The sequence below is a fragment of the Passer montanus genome, unplaced genomic scaffold (assembly GCF_014805655.1).
Source record: "Passer montanus isolate IOZ18808 unplaced genomic scaffold, ASM1480565v1 scaffold1, whole genome shotgun sequence".
Lineage (NCBI taxonomy): Eukaryota > Metazoa > Chordata > Aves > Passeriformes > Passeridae > Passer > Passer montanus.
In genome coordinates, this window is record NW_024356504.1 from 24,583,537 (window position 1) to 24,604,796 (window position 21,260).

The 21,260-nt window shown below is 38.3% G+C and overlaps 1 protein-coding gene across 1 annotated transcript in view; it reads left to right on the top strand.

The window, feature by feature from the left end:
* ARHGAP15 (Rho GTPase activating protein 15) overlaps positions 1–21,260 on the top strand; it is a 322,265-nt gene that overhangs the window by 32,927 nt on the left and 268,078 nt on the right. The window contains exons 4-6 of the mRNA XM_039702307.1: positions 14,574–14,648; positions 17,750–17,811; positions 19,086–19,173. Of these exons, the coding sequence (XP_039558241.1) occupies positions 14,574–14,648; positions 17,750–17,811; positions 19,086–19,173 (225 nt within the window). The remainder of the gene's footprint in view (positions 1–14,573; positions 14,649–17,749; positions 17,812–19,085; positions 19,174–21,260) is intronic.

Consider the following 21,260-nt stretch of genomic DNA (forward strand, 5'->3'; position numbering starts at 1 on the left):
TTTCTGTAGAAGTACCATTACTCCCTTCTCCTTCATATTTTGCCAAGAAATGATGGGAAGTTGCAAAGCCCACAAGGGTGGAAGTTTCAGAGCTGTGTTTGTGCCCATTAATTTTCTCTTCTATGATATTTTCCCATTTTCACTCTGTTTGACATTGAGCCTGAGCTTTGTTCCTGACTCGTAGCCTATGGCAGTGGAACGGGGAGATGAGACATCACGGAGATGTAGAGCACACATAAAAAGAGAAGATGTGTAAAAACTGAAATGACATGGCAGCTGAAGCAGCTTGTTGCTCAGCTTGGTTGCATGTTTGAGTGGAGGAAGCGAGGTAAATTGTGATATGTAAGAGAATAACACTCGACAGGGTGTATGGTTGTAAGGTATATGGATGCTCAATCATGTGGTGAGGCAGAAGGCTGAAGGACAAGCGCCTTCAGTATCCACAGTCTGTGGATATCCGTGTGACCTACAAAACAGGGGGTGTTAGGCTTGCAAAATATCACTTGCAAAGCAGTTCCAAACCATTTCAAGAAAATTCCATCCACGCCATTTGGCTACTTCCTAATCTGTCAATAATTATTAAAATAATGGCGTTTTGCGGAGCGGGGGAAGAGAAATCACTGTCACACGTTTCTGTGTGCACTCCCCCCATAAATGATGAACTCTCACAGTAGTCTATAGGCAAACAACCATTTTCACTTCCCACTGGTTGTACTTATTAACCTATTAGAGATACATGTGCCTTTATGCTAATCTATCTGAACATTTGCAACCACCACTCTGTCTGTGCCTGAATGGCTTTGTGTAATGGATCTGATGATCTTCAGATCTGGAGCAGCATTTATTTAGGTCAGACTCCATTTACAGTATTTTGGGTATTTGAGCTGGGAAGTGAATGGCCCTTTGTATACCGACAGTAAAACGTTTTAAGATGAATTTGGATACTTTTAGAGCCACATGGAAAATAGTTTGCGAATTCGTTTCTATGGCAATGTGTAATAAGTGACTGAAGGAATTATAATTTAGGTGGATTTATCTTCCCTTATGCTCCACTGTAACCACACACATGCATAAACCTGCAAGATGTTTAAAAAATCAGTGTGACCCAGTACGCAGGAATGCCTCTGCATTCCTGGTTGTATGTGCACCTGTATAAATGAGAGAAAATATCCCATTTTTCATTTGGCAAATCAAAAATATCCATTTTTGATTTTTCCTCATAGAAAAAGAGGTGATTGTATAAAACACAGGGTACTGTAAAATCAACTTCATTATTTTAGCATGTGGAAGCTGTAGAGTCCAGATAGTTTTGTTCTATCAGGTGTACTGTGCATTCAGCAGTTTATAAATCTGTAGTTACTGAATCTAGGCAGTGACAAACTGGGCTATATTGGCTAATTGACTGGTTTTTGTGATGGCACTTGTTACAGGCAAAGACAGGTCCTTTACACAGTGGAAAGCAGCCAAATGTTAAAATGTGTATAAAACCTTCCCTACAACCAACTTCAGCCCAGGTATTGTACCCTGAGAGAAATTCTGCAATCCCTGCATTGCTGGACAAAAGGGGGGCATTCCCTGAGTCCTGAAGGTTTCCAAAATCTTTAAGTTCTGAACTCCGTGCACAGGAATAATTTTGATAACTTGTTTTATCTCTATTTTTAAGAGCTTAATTCTGTGCTGCTACAGACTCACTGCTAAGATGATGAGGCTTAGAAGAGTGATGCAGGAAAAGCCAGAATAATGAATAAATATTTGTGGGGTTTTGTGGTTGTTGTTTGGTGTTTTCCTAAAATCACATGGTTTGATTCTGAGAAAGTGATGATGAACTTTGTATCCTATTGATGTCTCAAAGCCTGTTGAATGTTCATTTCAGAAGAAACTAGCAATATCTGGCAAAAATTTAGGAAACCTAAATAAATGTCTTACTACAACCTTGCATAGTTTTCTGCGGTGGTCTGTTCATTTAAATTGTAAATATTTAGTTGTCATGGAAATTAGAAAATTAATAAAGGGGACAATCATTATGCCAGTAGTCAGAAAGGGAAAATGGCATGACTTGGAAAATTTCACAGTCAAATTATCCTGTAAGAGTATTGGGTCAATTAATGGAAAAGTGTTCCAGGGTTCAATTAAAAAATAGGAATATCATTGATGTCAATCATAATAAATGAAAAAAAATTAACAAATTTTAAAAATGCAACCAAATGGATTATTTTTTGATGTAAGTCTGGTTGGAAAAGGAGCCATACTTGTGCAGTGAAAGTTTTTAAGTCACTCGGCTTAATAGTATGTGACATTCTGATTAAATATTAGTTATGTGCTGTATCAGTGAAGCACACATTAAATGGATTAAGAACTGATTAATTTACACGTTTTGGAAAGTAGTCCCTGGGGAATCATCATCAACTGGGTGAATTTTTAGAGTTGTTCTCCAGGGACTAGTATTAAGCTTGACACTAATCACTCTTTTTATCCATGATATGGAAGTAAATAGAACAGTTCTAATAACATTTGAAAATAAAGCAAAGATTGATGGACTGGCAAATAGGTCTGGGTAAAGGCACTCGTGGAGAGTGATCTGGATGGCTTAATGGCTGAAAGTGCATTTTAATTTATCCAAATGTATGTATATATGGGAAACAAGCCATGCTGCACCCAGAATTAGGAACTGTGTTCTGTGATTTTGCTTTTGTGGGTGTTTTGGGGTCAAGAAGTTTGAGCTGACCATTGTGAGTGAAAATGAAGCAGGGAGATGGCAAATGTTCATATCAGTGGTACTGATGAGTAGAAAGTCAGAATAGTGATTCTAAAATAATTAAGATTCTGCAAGGAAGAGGAAAAAACAACAACAACAAAAGTGAGGTTAGGAAAATTGTCTTGACGATGAAGGACCTACAGACTTCTGCATGTTTAAATTATTGAAAGAAATTGAAAGGCAAATTATTTCTCTCTTTCCTACGTTATTGGACAACATTGGGCACCAGAGTTCTCTAATGTAGTGGGAAATGGGTATACAAGATGAAATGTCAGGAAGTTGGAACCCCCCCAAAATAAAATGAGAATTACAGCACATTTTGCAAAAGACTAGTGGGAAACTACCAAGAGAATTGGTAAATTCATTGTGTTTTCATGCCTTCAACCAAGAAATGTGTCCCTTCCAGGGAGATTTCAGAGAGAAATATCCAGCATATGCTAAGTCCAGCATAGTTTGGATAAAATATTTATATAAACATTTTTGTAAGTGGTGCCATCTTGATTCCTCATCCATGTCGTGGGGTGGAGAAGCAAAGCGATCTGGTGGCAGGTGCTGTTTGAAAGCCTCTGTTGAGCTGGGGCTGAAAGAGGAAGAAACCAAGCACAGAAGTGATAAATCAAAACCTTTTTCCCTGCATTACACGATGTATATTGGTGACTTTGCTGAGAGTGTGGTATAAATATATGTACAACCTGATATATGCACGGAAATATGAAGTTAAAGTCCTGGTTTTGTGTGCAACCAAAGCTTCTAACAATGTTTGGTTCATTTGTTTTCTTGAGTTGCTGGATGGTTGGTTGAGGTTTTTGAATTAATTATATAGATGTATAATTTTGGGGTTTTTAAAAAGGTGAATTACTTCTCTGGGGTAAGTGCTGCCTTTGTACACTGCCCACATCTTGGATGGCAGTGAATGATGTCTGTATTGCTGAGAGTATTTTTTAAAACATTTTGAAAAATAGGTGACTTTTTAATATTAGAACAGAATTAGGAAAATCGAATTAGGGGCAATTTTCAGTCTGTCTAGACGCTTCAGAAGTTTCAAACAGGATAATTCCATTTCTTCCTTTCTTTATCTGCTGTGTTAGCATTATGTGGTTTGCTGTCAGTGTGATGCCACAGGAGTAATACCAGGAGGTTCAGTGTGGATCAGGAAAATTCCCTGTCCCCAGTGTTCTCTTCAGGACATGGCCCACGTCTGGGAGTAGATTTTTTGAAATGTCTCTATGTCTCTGAAGGGAAAATAATGAAATAGCACTTAAGCAATATGAAGAATAGAGTTTTGCAACTGTAGTTCTAATTTTGCCAAGACACAAATAGATTGTACTTTTTTTTTTGGGGGGAATGTGTATGACAAAGAATCTCCTCATGAGTCCTGAAGTCTGATACAAATTTGAAGAACTAACTTTGGTATTTGAAAAAACCCTAACCAAGCCCTAACCTTTACATTACCATAGTTTTACTGTGTCAGCAGGTTGTGGTAAAAATGCTAGGATATTAATTTTGTGTGAAATGAAGGCACATTGTAAGTGGAGAATCCCATGGCTGCGTAGCAGCACTAGCAATCACTGCTGTCCTACCTGGTTTGCTGCAAGGTTGTGATTAAATATAAAACTGAGAAATCTCCAAGGAAGAGGGGAGAAAAGTTAGGCTTTTAAATATTTTCATTCTTTTCCTAGCTCGATATTGTGGTGTCAGATCTAATAGGAAGGAGTCATCCTGCTAATTGACCTTTGCAAAATTAGTCATTTGCTTAAAAAGCTACTTGAAGTAGATCAGTTATTATCTTGATTACTCTTTCTTTCGTGTTAATGCTTGTAATGGCACCTGGGAAAATCTGTTTGAAAACTTTGCTTCATCCTTTCTTGTGCTGCAATCTGTAATTTGCTCCTCTGAACAATTCTAATAAGCAAAACTGACTTTTTTAAGAGATTGCAGGTCTTGATGGTATGAAAGACTAATATGAGCCAACAGGACTGGGGAAAAAGTATTCACAAGCTTATTCAGGTTATTAGTGCAAAGGGAAGGGAGAGCAGGTGGCAAGCTAGATGGTCATCTAGATATTATCAATCTGACAGGTATCCAAGTGGTTCTGTATTACAGTCTCTAATTTTGGTCTCTGAACAGTTTTTAATAAGATTTAGCTATGGGGCTGTCAGCCGTGACCTGTGTTAGAAGATACTCCTTTCAATCACACAAAAAGGTTCTTTGTGAGAATTTCTGCGCAGAGGAAAACAAAGGGCTTTGCATTGTAAAAGCCAATGTTTCGCCTCTGCTTTGCCTGGAATCAAGAGCCTAAAAGCTAGAAAGGAGTTGGTCTTAGTGTTTTTTTTTTTCCCTTTAGATTAAAGAAGTTGAACTAAGCTTGAGAGTCAAAGCAAACCACTTTTATTACGATTCTTTGATTTTTGTCACCGGATGTTCATAGCGACTATTTTGGCTTGTGTTCTGTATAAATCTAATTCCATTCTGAAGCCAGGACTTTTTCGGCACTGCTCCCATGGAACTTGGACACAAGGATTTGACAATATGTCCAGACCCAAACAGATCAAGCAGCCACACATGAGTGACTCAGTGGAGCATGCTCAAAGACAAGACTGATGTCTCCGCACAGCAAACAATTCTCTGGGGTAGGGACAGAGCGCTCAGATCCAGTCACCCCAGAGTAAACACTAAGTTAGACACAGCTTAAGTGTGCCTCCAAGCTCAGCACACTGCTGACTCCATGAGAGCCCTGAGCCAGGCTGCAGATCCAGCCTTGTAGATTCATCTCTCTTTCCAGCCTGCTCGCATGCACCCAAAATTGTTGGAGCATTGTTGGAGCCTTGTTGGGGTGCACTCGGGAAGGGGAAGAAAAAAGAGAAAAAAACCCACTTGTTGGAATAATTTTATCAATGTGTTTCATGGGTACTCGTTACTCGGTTTCTTAATTTTTCCATGCATGTTTGTAAGATTGATAGTTTGGTCACCACAGTGTTGGTAGGAAGGAGGATTCCTGAAAGACTACAATGGAAATATTCTCTGCTTGAGCACCCTTTGATTTCCCCCTCCCTCCTTCTTCTAAAGGTTTAATTTATCTAATCAGAGTCTCTACGACTTTTCTAAAGACTCCCAAACAATGCATGAGCAACTAAAGAATGGATGGCCTGTGGACCCCTGGGGATTTATAGGCACAAAGTACAAATAATTTCAATAAAAATGTAAATAAAATGTATCCTTTTGGAATAGTTTAACAAAGTACTAATTTTTTGAGTATCTTATTCCAAGCAATAAAATTTTTGCTGTATATTGATTTGCTGTTAATTGAACAAGGGAAGAAAATTATATTTTAATTTAAATTGCTGCTTTGTCCTAATATAGCTGTAATAAGGTTGATTTTTGGACTTGGAAAAAAAAAAGAGAAACTTTTCTTATCTACTAAATTATGTGAAATAATCTCTTGTTACCAAATAGGATTTTCTCAGTTATTTTTCTAAAGGGCAATGACACAAGTTAAAATGGACCTTTGTTAAAATGACTTATTTCCTATCTACCTTTACTGGTGCCATGGCTTCCCATGGAATATTTTTTGCTGTGTGGTGTATATGGAATGTGTGTTGAAGTTTAGACAGGTCTGGGTGTAGTTCACACTGGTTTTGGTAGGATTTGGTTTTGGTTTTTATACTCTTTGAGTGTGTAGTGAGTGGTGTGCAGTACCCAAGGTAGTGGTGAAGGAAGTTGGGTATCAGAAGTGGGAATCAGGGTAAACCAGGCTGGGCTCTGGACAGTGTGGCCACGGCTGTGCTGCTCTGATGTTTGAGCCTCCTTGTTCCCAGTTACCCTGGGTGTCCCTCCACTGCCAGGGCAATGGAGAATATATTCTTACACAGGAATCCTTGCAATTTTTTTGTCTCATTCCACTTTGTATTTCCCCCCCAAGCACATTCCCCCCCCCCTCCCTTTCCATTCCTGGCACATATATGTCCACAGGTGTTATTAAGTGTAGGGTAGCATGTGGTGCCCATGCTTCAGTGCTATTGCAGAGGAAGGACTTCCTACAGGAAAAAAATGATCACTTTCAGTATTTTGCAGGCTGCCCATCTAAGCCCATCATTGCCTGGCATCTACACACTAAGGGCAAGGATCCAGCGAACTTGTGAGTGGGCACCATGCCATCTGAACAGATGGGCATGGAAGTAGGCAGCCAGTAGACCATGTATGTGCATCAACTGTGGGTGTTGAGGGCAAGATTCCCAGTGGAGAATGTCCAAACAGCTGTCTGGCCTGAGCCAACATGCCTACGACCAAGCAAAAGTGCCATCCCTAAATCCTGCTGAGTTGGATTAACCTTCAAAAAATAAAAATTGCTTCTGCAGTAGCATAAGGTGAGTTTTTGGCTTGTTTAAATCTGAAAGAAGGAATTAGGTAGGCAGGATAAAGCAGTGTGCTAATGTGGGGTCCACTAGAGAGGACTGAGCATTTGTCTAGGAATATTAATATTATTTTCTACAAGGCTATTTATATGGCAAACAGCAATGGATGACTTGCAGGAGTGTGACATCAATGTTAATTACGCTTTTCTGTAAGACAGTCCTTTCAGGAGAGAGCTGTTCAGAGAATTTTGATTGTAGTGTATGTGCTGGATGTGATTTTGTAAAGGAAATTCTTGTAGATGTTTTTGCACATTTACTTAGTAAGTTTTAATGATATTTTTTTGCTTTCCTTTTACCCTGAGACTACAGTTCTGGGGTGCAATTTCAGGTCAGAGTTGCTGACACAGTTTGCTGTCACAGCTGAGTTCTCACATTTATTGTCTTTATTTTTCTAAGATCCAGAGGGGACATGAAAAGATAATCTATCATTACTCTATGTCTGTATTAGCTTTGATTTTTACCTTTTATACCCATAACATCAAAGAGCAGTTTTGCAGACGTAGATGTCAGAGGCAAAGAACAGTGAAGCTCTGATAGTTATTGCATTTTTATTCCTGCTGTTTTTACTCCATATTTTATCTACCATTGCTGCACTACTCATCTGTAATTTTACCAAATCATCTGCAATAATTTAGATAAATATATTAAAATATCACAGTGAACCAAAAGTAATGGCTGTGTGATGAATAGAAAAATCAGAATAGGAAACTTATCAATACATTAGATTTCATAATATACCTTTTTATGTATGGCTGGATGAATGCTGTCACAGTGTGTACCTTTCTGCATTTTGTTGCATATTACAGGCTGTAACAGAAAAGGCAAATAGAAATACATCAGGAGTCCCACTTTTAATGTTCTTTGCTAGAATCAATGAGGATTGTATTTAATGCAATTAAAGCATATTGAAGCATAGAGACCGGGTTCCAGTTTGATTTCCAGTTGGAAATCCTGCGGATTAGAGGCAGCACAGCTGTTGGTTCCTTTGTGATGGTTGGATCCCAAGGTACACGAATCCAAGTGACCCGCAGTCGAATTTAGAGCAGCCCTAGGATTCCTTGAACACATATGGGTGGTAAGGACCTTTTGTAGCTGTCTCTTCTTCTACATAGGCTTTTGGCACTTCTACTGCTCCTGAAAATGCTAAAAATGAAGCCAGCTACATCAGCTGGGACTCCCTCAAAGCAAGGATCAATTGGACAAATTTCAAAGGCCATTTGAGTGACTAGAGAGGAACAAAAGGGCTCCCACTCTAGGGAAAAATCTGCTCATGGGAAACAACAAGCCATTAACGGAGAAAAGTACCAGGGAAGGCTAATTCTTGCACTGAAATATTAGCCTAAACTGGATACCTCAAATTTAGAACACCCCTTCAATAATTTGGGGAAAGAAGGCAACATAGTTTCAAACAGGCCCTGCATGGTAATCAAACTCGTGATTAATGATTCTCTGATCACAGAGAATGAGCTCATCTTAATACTGGGCTGAAATTTAAACTAGGATCTGAGTAATTATTTTGCTCTTCTTTCATGAATGAAGATAAATGGAGATACTCCCCCAGCAGAGGCACCGTGGTGCTCGTCTACAGCAAGTCCTGAAGCCAGGGAGCAGCACGCCCAGGTGGTTATATTGCCTTGATAAAAAATACCCACCTTCACAGGCTCGGATACAAAGGAGGACCCTCGCACTGTGGGAAAGGTCTATAGGATTCTGATTTATAAGGGAGCAAGGGGTCAAGGGAAGCAAAACCATTATCATTATTTTCAGAGGCTCTGGAGAAGTGAGCTGAGTGTAGAGGGCAGTGTGCTCAAAGGGAGGCGCACAGGGCGAAGGCAGCACAATCCTGCTTGCTGCTTTTTCTCTTCCCTCCGCCGATTTCAGGCTGCAGATTCTGCTGAGAGTATGTCATATGTAATGTAGGCCTGTGAGGACTGTGAAGTGGTTTTCTTATTAAATGATGCATGGAGAGATTATCTGGTCTGTAGCCAGCACACAAAAGCTCCATCCATGCAAGTTCCTGCTCCTGAGCAAAGCGTTTGGTCACCTGCATGGTAATGAGTTTTCAGGAGCCTGGGGATGGAGGGTGAGGAGCAAATCTGGGCTGGTGGGGGCAGGACTGAAACTGCAATTTGTGTCTCTCTCTCTCTTGCAAGACTTGGCATAAAGGTGATGAGACTTAATATCATATTATACTGCCTTTAGTCTCATTACCTTTTTTCCTGAAGAAACTTCTTTGAGACAAGGAAGCGGGGGAAAAAACCCATAAACTATATGGTTCTAATGTAATCCTCAGGAGGATGGTATTAGGAGAGCTCCAGAGCAAGGCAGGAGTGCCAGTGGCTGTGGGCAGGGATCCCACTGGGACATGGAGCTTTCCCCAGGGCTGGAAGGGGTCTTTCACTGAGAAATGGCACCGTTTGGTTGCACTGGGAGCATCTTCAGCAGTGTGAGGGAGGAATGGGAAAATTGATGCTGTTTCTTGACATCCTCTACTTCTTGATAATGGACAGAAATTCCTTACACCTTCCACTATCCCAGGTGGCTCCAAGCCCTGTCCAACCTGGCCTTGGACACTTCCAGGGATGGGGCAGCCACAGCTTTTCTGGGCACCCCATGCCAGGGTCTCACCATCCTTGGGTGAGGGGAGGATTTCTTCCTGACCTATAATCTAACCCTGCCCTCTGTCACTTTGAAGGCTCTCACAATTTTCGTGTCATGAAATGCCCTTGAAAATGACAAAGGGGCATCTCTGAGTGGGGAGGCCTGTGGGATTTCCTCAGTGCCTTTCACAGCTGACATGAAATCATATCATAGCTCAGCTGTTTCCAAATAATTTCTGTAGATAACGATGGACTTGCCATACTGCCCAAGAAGTCACTTAGAGCATGGCAGTGAGTGAGATGTTACAGGATTCTCCTTGCCATTGCCTTTACATAGGTGTCTTTCAAGGGATGTGGCCATTAAGAAATGCTACAATACATTTCTGTTAAGTTTCTTTATCTGAGCGATTATGAGCTGTCACTGCAGTTTGGGAGTGACTGGGGATGAAATGACCACAGACATCACTAAATCAGGTGTCACCCCTCCTTCTCTGTTGAGGGAATGGTTTCCACAAAAGTTTATGTGACTAGTTTGTACTTTTATTGCAAAACTTTCAAGCTGCCACCAGTAAGTTCGATCCTGTAAAGAATGGAGTGTTCTGGCCCTGATCCAGAAAAACACTTAAAGCCACTGCAGAGTGCTTTGCTGGATTGGATCCAGAGCAGAGCATCGGGCAGCAGTAGGGCTCAACAGTAGGGGATTTCTCTCTTTTTTTTGATAATTATAAAGGAATCTCCACATACATGGTTGCAGTGTCGGCAGGATGAAACAAAACAACAGTTAGAGCCCTAAAAAGAAAGGTCAAACCATGAACAGCATGAAGGGGTTTTGGTAGAAATCTATCAAACCCTCCATGAGAACCATCTCCTTGGCACAGTAATACTGTGAATGATGGAGAAAAACAGCAGGTAGATGCCAGTTTAGGGTTTCCCATCCAAAGCAGAGCTCTGTTGGACCAGGTGCTGCTTGTTTGAGAAAACCATGGTTTTCCCAGGCTACTTGTAGGTGATGTTTGTGGATAAATAATCTGTGGTGAATAACTTACTTGACAATCTCGAAAGCCACCTAGAAAGGTCATACAATTATCTTAATTACTTAGGGATACAAGTGAATTCAGAATGACATTTCAGGAAATAATTAATTGTCTGTGCTTTGCACTGGAGCCGCATTTTGAGTAATGCCGGTTGGTTTTGTTAGGTTTGGTGGAAATCAAAAAGAAGTCTGCTGCTTCTCATAGACGAGATGAATTAGGTTAGAAATATGCCTGTAATGGGAAATAAAAAAAAAAAAAAGCAAATGGATCCTCCAACTTTCTTTTTAAATCAGTGCCACACTCTGTGAAGAGTAGTGCTGACTTAGCCATGATGAATCCCCAGAAAAAGAGGGAGAATTTAAAGAACAAACGGGAACACAGAGAGAAATTAAATGAAACATCAGGTTCCTGTGTTTTACCTCCCTGTTCAAACAGCAGCTGTCAGATGGTTGTCCCTTCACACTGGGGTACCAGGCACACGGAGTGGAGGCTTTGCCTTTGTGGGAAGGATGATGACGGATTAGTGCTTAGATGCTGAAATAACTCTGGTAGGAGATGGATCCCCTTTAGCTAAGGGAAGGGGGGGCAGCTCAGGCTGAATTTAACAAAACCAGACTTGCCCACAGACTTGCCAGCGCTCGCAGAGTGGATTTTTAGTGCTGCAGGTGACATTGTTGCTGACTGAAGAATGTTCATCAAATCAGAAAACTGCTGATAAGCTGCCTTTCCCAAAAAGGGATCTCACAAACTTCTCCTGTAAATCTCTGCCTTTCATCGTACCCTAGGAGGTGAGGTAGAGGACTTGTGACAGATATTATTTAGGTTTTTCTTGAGTTTATTATGGTAATCAAATGGAACTATGGAGGAAAAAATGCTCAACCCCTCTCTTTTATGCTCTATCTATTAAAAGCTGAATGAAAGAATGAAAATAACAGAGCCTACACCTCCCTTTGAATACTTTGGTACTTCACTGAAAATTGTGAGTATATTGAAACATGGCCATCTTGACTGCTGTCACCCAGGTTCTGCTGAAAACATTTTAACTTTCAACTGGATTTATCTTAGGAGAAGTGATACAACTAACCTATTCACTCATATTTGTAAAATATATTTAAGACCAAATTTCCATCAGCCCTGTTGGAAATTTATCATATCAGTCTCAAAGAATGTATTTGCTCTGATGATACTGTTTCTTTTTTTCAAGTAGTTTTGATTAATTTTCTTTGAAGTTCTATTTCTAAACCAAAAGGCTGGTAGAAAACAGAAAGAACTTTATTAAGTTTCCATTAATTTCACTTGTGAACAAAATATTTGGAGTCTTTTTCCAGAAGAGCTGGATCTTGGCCTACATAATTGTGGATTTGGTTGTATAATTGTAATTAGGTTCAGACTTTGGAGCTTGAAGACTTTCTTTGCATGAGATTGCATATTAGTAGGCTACCAAAAAGAAACACCTTTCTAGCAAAAGTATCAATTAAATAATTGTGTAAGAGTTTTACTCTTTTCCTTGCCTTCATGCAGTTTTCCCTAGTATTTCTTCATTGCATACATAAAGAGGTTTCTTAAAGGACATAATAGCATCCACACCTGGAATTTTATTTTCCTTAGTTGTTTCCTATTTCCTGGAAATCTTGAATAGTGTCCTTAATTACACCACCCCAATAATTTTCTAGGCCTGCAAAAAGAGGACTTTTTACTCATTTCTTCATTCTGATGTGAATGGATTTAGGATAAATTCTCTGGATAAATTATTTTCTAGCAAGTATCAAACGTGAGCATTTATTTTGCAAATGCTCTGCTCGCTGAACCAGAGAGCGGCCGAGAGCTCAGCTCGGTGCTCCACACTTCACAAAGTTGCACACAGGGCCCCCAACAGCCCTGTGGGGCTCCTGGAGAGAGCAGCTGAATGCTAAAGCAGGCACTGTGGAGTGGTGGTGTGCCTTGTTATTGAATTTGGATGCATGAAGAATATATTTGAGAAGTCATCGCCAGGCAATTCACTCTGTTGTATGTTGAGGAATAATTAGGATGTGGGGGATCTGGGTGAGAAAGAGTTCCTGTGATCTAGACCTGAATAGTTTAGCTATATGTCTCAGGCACTACAGAACCTTCAGAGTTGTCTAACAGTAAAGATAAAGAAAAAGATAAATGGAATTAATTTATTTTGAATTTATATACACGTCTCTGCCTGCATTAATATTAAGCTCCGTCCAAAATCTAAATAGAAGGACTGTAATCTTAGAAGTTCTCTCAATAGCATCAGCAAATCATTCTTGTTTACCCTACATGCTAATAAAACAGGAACATGACACTCCTGAAAACAAGATTGCAAAATACAGAAAATGTGGTCTGACATTTTTTTTCTCCCCAAAGGAGGGACTGCCACTAACTAAAGTATTTCTTATGAAAGCTCGATTGCTTAAGATGCAGAATATTAAGAGAGAAAAACACTTTAGGACACAGCCATGTCACCAGCTGTTACTCACCCTTAATGAAATTGTTAAGTGATATTCTTCATAAATAGGTCAGAGAAACTTTTGAATTGTGAAGAATGTTTTATCTCTTTCTTTGAAATGTTTGTATTAAATTTAGAACTGGTAATTCATTAAGCTCATTAGCTCTGACTAGGAGAGTAGAGCAATATCTAGGATATAGATTTCAAGGCTTAAAAACCTTAGTGCTTACAAATAAACATGAAAGCAATGTGTGGAGAAAAAATATGGGATCATAATATGTTTAACTGTTTTTTGAGCATGGCCCTCTGGATTAATTAAGAACATTTTCTATATTCAGACACTTGAATATAAACAGAATACATTATGACTTTTGGTTAACTCTCTTTTAATAGGGGAAAAGAGAATGCATTATGATGAATACAGTGGAAACTAGTTGAGACTATATTTTGTTGTTTGCTTTGTGGCTTCAGCTAAAAGAGGAAATAATCACTAAATTTTACAGGATCTCAGCTCATAATTATATATTTTTTGGTTGATACTGAATTTAAACAGTAAAAGTTTTGTGTGTGTGTATATATGTATTCACATACACTTGCATACGTTTGAGTGATCTGTTCTTTGTTGCAGATTTTCAAGGAAGTAAAATGCTATTGAGCTCTGCCAAATGCGTGATTTGTGAAGTAACTTTTGTTTTAATAGTTTCTGGAATAAAGCAATAATTTTTCAGAATTAAGTCTCAGTTGATTACATTGTCTTCCTCAAAGAAAAGGGAGAATTGGAGGAAATCAAGGACTCAGTATTTGGGAGCAATTGTAGAGTCAGAGTCCAGTATTGCTGTAACCTTTCAATCATGGAGACTTTAGAAACAGCCTTTAAAGCAGTTTAAACTTGTTGGATTTTTGTGTGCTTGTGCCCAATTGTTTTCTGGTTTCTTCATTGTTTTGCTTTTTGTGGCCTTCAAGTTAAAATCACAGCTTTCCTATTTCTCTAAAATGGGTTTAAGAGCACCTAAGCAGTTAAACCATTTTTGAGGTTCCTAATGAGAAAAAGCCCCACATAATTTAGGTTATTATTATCAGCTGATTAATTTTTGGGTAAATTTTCCAATATGACATCACAAAGAAACACATTTATAACAGAGTTTTATACCAGAGTGTATCATCTGTACATTTTAAATACCCAGGGCTCAGAGGAACACCAGAAAGAAACCCCAAACCTCCACCCTGTGTGTGCCCTGTAATTAAATGTGTGGGTCCACCTTTACCTGGATGTGTTTGAATCCTGTCTGAACGTAAATATTTCTTCTTCTTTTTCAGCTAAACCGTCACAGAAGAAATCTTTCCCAGCACAACTTGACGTTTACAGACATCATCAGCACCCAGGATCCCACGGTAAGGAATTGCTCTGTGGAGCTGATAAATCACTCTGGTTATTTATTGATAATGTAAATTTTGCACTTGCTTTACTAAGGAATGAATATGTGAGGATTTGGATGCCTCAAGATGTTAAGGGATGTGAGGGACTTTGATTAATCAATAAAAAGAAGAATTTTAGAAGGTGAAAAGTCATTTATATGATTTGACTTTGCTGTTGATTCTGTTGTACTTGACTGAGGTTTCATCTGTGTTAATATTTGGCATAAAGGATTATGATGAAGTCTTTGACCTCTCTTTGCCCTTATTAAGGTGTTTTTAATATTATTATTCATTTGTATAAGAAATATTATAATGAAATTAAAAACAATAAATTCTTGACATTATAAGAATCTAGAGGGAATGAGAAACAGATGTTTTTCTGCTAAAATAAAATGAATATGCAAATACAGATTAATTAAAGAAAGTTTGGTATCAGCAGTACTGTTACTTACACAAACTTTTCAGGATTAGGTACATTCAGGACGTTTGAATCCTACTCAAGAAAATTATGAAACCTGTGACACAGTGATAATTATGTTTTCTTATAGTTTCTAACAATATTAGCCCATGACAATGAGAGTATTTTTTTATTTCTTATTTAGAAACTCAAATATTTACACTATGTACTTTCATCTGTACTATTCTTCTAAAAACAATTTAAAAATAAATCAACACAAACTCCACAAAATAATTACATTTTCTTATTTCTATGCTAATTCTTCAGGGCATTTTGGGTCATTTTATCAACCTTCCACATGTTGAAAAGGTGCAGGAAGGGCAGCAGCTTAACAACAGATGATGATATTTATTGAGACAGAATCAGAATGTATCATTAGGATATATTTGGAATTCTTTTCAATCCAATATCATCCATTTGTAGAAGTATGGAAAGTTGATCCTGAGCTGTCCTAGAAGGGTTTTCTTGGAAAAAAGTAGCATAGAAAAGGGGGATATTAACGGATGTTAAACAAGGGGAATGCAGCACCCCCCAAAAAAATTATAAAAATATTGGGGTCATCCTAGATATATTTTTATTTTACTTTGTGGTAGTTTTTCCATAATTCCATGCATGCCCTTTATATTAATTACAGAGAAAACTGTGCACGTTATCAATTACAGGAGGCCATGCTAATTTTAAGTACAGCACCTGTACTAATTTAATTAAAGCAATGCATGTGAAAGGAGTTTTCTTAGCATTGAGAGGGCTCATGATAACTGCAGCTCTTGTAGTTTTTTACTGTTCAATTTCGAGCCATTTAATTTATAGCAAATGGTGGATTTGAGCTATGTAATTTAAGTCAGGATATTTTATATACCCAATATTTGTTAGTGAATTTGATATCCTAGCTGAAGACAATTATAAGGAAAATATGACTGAGCAGCAACATTTTCATCTGGAAGCACATCCAGTTCTTAACTTCCCAAGATTGACAAAAAAGGTGATTCGGATCTGATGTTGAAAAATAATATTTTTCAACCAATGGATTGGTTAAGATAGCAGTTTGGGAAAGTGGTTTGTAAACTTTGAAAACATGAGATTTGGGATCTGATTCAGAGAAGCAATCAACAGCTTGAATGGTTAGCCAATGCTCCTCCCAGTGTCTGTTTCCAGATGGATAGAAATATTAAAAATAATAACTTTTCTCATATGATGTTTGGCATCTCTGGCCCTGGCCAATGACCAGAAGTTTTATACCACAAAAAAGGAAGGTTAGAAGGGGAAGAAAAATACAGTGTAAGGGGGGGAAAAAATGGAGAAGTAGGTGGAGATGAGGATTAAATCTTATTTTAGCTCTGCTAGTTCACCCATCCATCACTAGATAAATAGTGACATAACTCTGCACAATAATCCCTGCACACTTTCTCTCTGGGTTTTCTGTGGTAATGATATGCATGACAGGAATTTACATGAGATAAGTACAAATTACAGACAAAGCACACGCTGATCCTCCTGTACCCATTTGAAAATGTCACTTAAATCACTGTCCAAGGGCCTACAGGCCTTTCCACAGGTACAAACAGATATCTACACAGTATATATGTCTTTACATGTCGTATATCAACCACCGCCAAAATCTGAGGAAATTGTGAAATATACTACGCTGTTAAAATAATGCTGTTTTGTACAGTCAAAATAACAGACATGTTTGATTTAAAAATCCTTATATTGCCTCTTAAAGCATGTTTTATTGCTATTTAATGGCTTTGCAGACAGCAAAATTCTATTGAAATTGTTATGAAATTGCCTTGTGATGCAATTTACTACAAAGACCATGTGGAGTTTCTAATATCCAAGTCGGGCACTGGCTCAGTAGTGTTTGAAAGCAAAACCAGACTTGCTCTTAATCACAATTTTGTTTCTTTTTCTCATTAGTGACACAGTTGAGACATCCTTAGTTGATGAGACCTGATGAGATGGAAGTTTGTTGGGTTTGGCTGAAAAACAGTCATCTTGATTTCTTTGGGTTTTAGCTTTTAAATATAAATTTATATAGACAAGAATAACTCCTATCGCAGCTGAAAAATAGGATGTTTCAGCCAAGGGTCTGCAAAGGGTCTGGCTTAAGGAAGGTGTTCAGAGAGGTGTAAGAGCATGAATTGAAATGCAAAAAAAAAGAAAAAAAAATCAAGCCTAGGTCTTGCTTCTAATACACCAAAACTCAAGCATGGTGTAGTGTGCTGTGTCCCTCACAGCTAGCAATGAAACACAATATATAAAATTATATTTTTAACATAATTTACCTGCAATGCATTTAAAATCCTCTTTTACTCATAGCTAGAAACTTTGCCCACACTTACATAATTTTTTTCTAAATCAATTGAATAAAATAAAACTTTATTGGATTTTTATTGTGGTTAATTTTGTGCAGTAGTTGACTTTAAGTGTTGTTTGAATATTGTTTGCAAATATTCAAAAGAATGGAACATACCAGAAAAACGAGGTGATTAAACTGAGAATTAGTGGTAAGATCCCCCACACTAGAGAATCTGGATGCAGACTCCTATGTATGTATTAAGTAGTTTTATTCAGCTCAAGAAATAATGTGGTTATGACTTTCCTTCTTCCTTTCTTGCAGGTAGTGGCAAAGGAAGGATATCTTCTAAAAGCAAAAATAGCAGATGGTGGCAAGAAATTAAGGTATAACGTGGGAGTGTGACAGAGCCAAAGGGGATTCAAGAGAGCTGGAGAGGGACTTTGGACAAGGGACTGGAATGACAGGCAAAGGGGGAATGGCTTCAAACTGACAGAGAGCAGGGTCAGATGGGATATTAGGAAGAAATTCTTGCCTGTGAGGGAGGTGAGGCCCTGGCAAAGGTTGCCCAGAGGAGCTGTGGGTGACCCATTCTATCCATAACTGGGGTCGTTTGGTATAAAGTGGTACTGGATTTAAGATATATTCCAAGGTGTATTACCATTGAGTCCCTTGGTAATCCATACTCATCCAGCCTATCCAACTCATAGGAAAGTTTGTTTAAATCTGCACATAGCACACTTGACCACTTACACCTTTGTACACTTGCAGGACCTCTTTTAAATGGAAAGAAAAAATACAGAAAAATTATGAAGATCTGAAGTAGTGCATACCAATAGATTCATATTCACCATGTGAAGCAGATCAATAGTGGGTTTATGAATTTTCCTGTAAATATCAGATGTTATGACCCCTAAATTCAAAAGTTAAACCTGAGCTGTTGATCTAAAAATAGCTTTTTATCAGATCAGGTTTATGGTTATGTAGTGGTTTGAAACCTGTTATAGATAACATATATAATAGCATTTTCCTCTGAGTTGAATATTATGTTTTTCCCTATCAGGGGTCATTCTTTCACATATCTATGTGTATTTTTACTTCTCCCTATCCCCAGCAGTTTGTCAGCTCTCTAGGGCTGCACCGTGAACTCTTGATATTTAATGGTTACTCAAACCTTGCTCAGATATTGTTCTTATCTTCCTTGCACTTGTGTAAACTTTTAATTTAGGCAAAAGGAGACAGCATTTGGGACCTTTCAAAATAGACCTGTTAATGAGCTCTGTCTAGTCAGATCAACATTTTTCCTTCTCAGTTTTATTTTAAGTATTAGGTACCAGAAGGGCACCAGCTATTTCAGAGTCCTCTTCTTGTGAACTTTGAGCATGTGTGAATAATCCCACTGTTTTCATTTGACACCATGGCAAAAAAGAAACACAAATGGGCTTCAAAATGTGAATGAGGAGAGAGAAGCCCTTCAAGCTTTGATAGGTTACATTTTGGGTATGATTAGGGTGATGCAATTCCATCAGTGTTGATGGAAGTTTGTTGACAGTGTTGACTTTAGACCATTTTTGTTTCTGACATATACATATTAATATGTATTATGTTTTAATAATTAAAAGCCAAGTCTACAAATGAAATATCTTTTACCTCCTGCAAGGAAAAATTGGTCCACCTCCTGGATTGTTCTTACTGCTCGGAAGATGGAATTCTACAAAGAGTCCAAGCAGCCGGCGATGGCCAACCTGGTAGGCAATCAACCATCCAATATCCTCAGTCTCCTGGCAACTGTTATTTCAATAGAAAAAAGTTTGGTGTTTACAGAAGACAAATTTAGACTGAGCTGGCAACTTCAAAGGTTTGAAAGCAGCTGAAGGAAAAATGCCTTGATAGACTCTTAATCAGATGTAGTGTATGTGAAGAAATAGGACACAGCATGTCCTTTATTAAGAGGTGCATTTCGAGAGTAATTGCAAAGTGAGACAAATGGTGAGTGACTACCCAGTAATGTGAAGGTAACACTTTAAATTAAGGTGCCACTTATAAATGCTTTATTCTTATTTATGAAAATGATCACTAAATGCAGCTACTTCCTCAAATAATGTATTATAAAGTATGTTATAAAATGCATTAGTAATAAATGCTGAACAGATGATGCGATGAGAATCTGTTGCAAAGGATATTGTGAGGCGTAAATTGTATTAAACCATGCATGTGCATCTTTAATACATGAATTTAAGTTGTTATCTACCATCCTATAAAGTGGTTTATACATTAATAAATAATAATAAATTATTTATAAGCGGCACCTTAATATAGGGTGTTACCAAAGCAGAAAACATTATAAGTTAGCAAAGTGATTTTTTATCGCAGTATAAATGTGACATCCACCATATCCCGCTAACCTTCCTGAATATTTCTACGACTCCATCTAATGCAGCTAATGCAATTTCTGTAGCCTGTAGTTACTACAAAGTGAAATTTGCAGTACCTTTTTATTGTGCCCCAAGGAAAGGCCACCAATCTCCGTCTGGGGACAAGTGACAGGTCCGCTGTGCGAGCGGTCCCCTCAGTGCTGGGCACAGCCAAACCTCAGCGTGGGCAGCAGAAGGGAAATTTGGTGGCTCTGTGACACTGTGGGCAATGAAGGGACAGGTTTGACAAAGCCCTGTTGTGAAAGGCTCTCAAGGCCTGATCGAACCTGCCAAATCTCATTGGCTTGATGGGTGGCCGCAAAGGTGCTCTCTTTGGCAGGAGTCACAAACAATAAGTTATTTTTCCCTGTGGCAGGTGATGCAAACCATTCTTCTATAAATCCTAGATCTATCAATGCCACCTGTCATAAAATCAGCCTTGAAGAGCACCTTTTCATGCCTTACATTTTTTGAGCTTTGTAGAAAAAGGACCCCAGAACTAAGATATGAAATAATACAAATAAATAAAGGGTGAAATCTGGAACTTTCTGCTTGTGATTATGCTAGTCCAGCTGGAAAATACAATTTCTCTGCAGCCATGAAAACAGAAAAGCTTGAATTATTATTATTTTCAGAATCACCTGTTTTTCTTGAAGTTGATTTTTATGTTATTAAGAAAAAGAAAAATGTCTAAGGTGAACTTAGAACTATTCCTATAATTTACTATCTTGCACTTCTGTGTTCTACCTCTTCCCTCCCTTTGCAAGTCATTACCCAAATTTCAGGGGATAAATGAACTGGTGGAAAGCTTATTAGAACTATTCTTATACTGTCTTGCACCTCTGTCTTCTACCTCTTCCCTCTCTTTGCAAGTCATTACCCAAATTTCAGGGGATAGATGAACTGGTGGAAATTTAACACACAGGAGGCTTGATTTTGCTCTGAGACTCCTCAGCATGGTTAAAATCCCTATTAGCTCTTTAGAGATTTGTATACAAAACCAGACCTGCCTGGAGAATGGGATTTTTGGCCCAGATCTCAAACAGTTTAACTAAAAAAGTGATGGTGGGTTATGAAACGGGACCTTCTGAGAGGTCAGTCCCTTTCCCTGAAGCCTCAGTCACCACCAGTGCTCATTTTATCAGTGAGATAAAATCTCCTGTGTTAGGAAGAAAATACACATATTGAACCTGTATTTTTCTCATTATAGGGAGGGCAAAAAAATTTTTTTTTGTTTGTTTTATTCCATGCTAGATTTAAACATTGGGGCTGTGAACTTAACGTTCACTAGGTGAGAAAAATCTGTTGAAGTTACATTTGCTGTCTGTTGCATAAAACTTAAATGCAACAGTAAATAAACAAATTGGGTAAAGCTTGAAAACAACAAGAGCTGTCAGTGTTCATAATCTTATAACTCAATT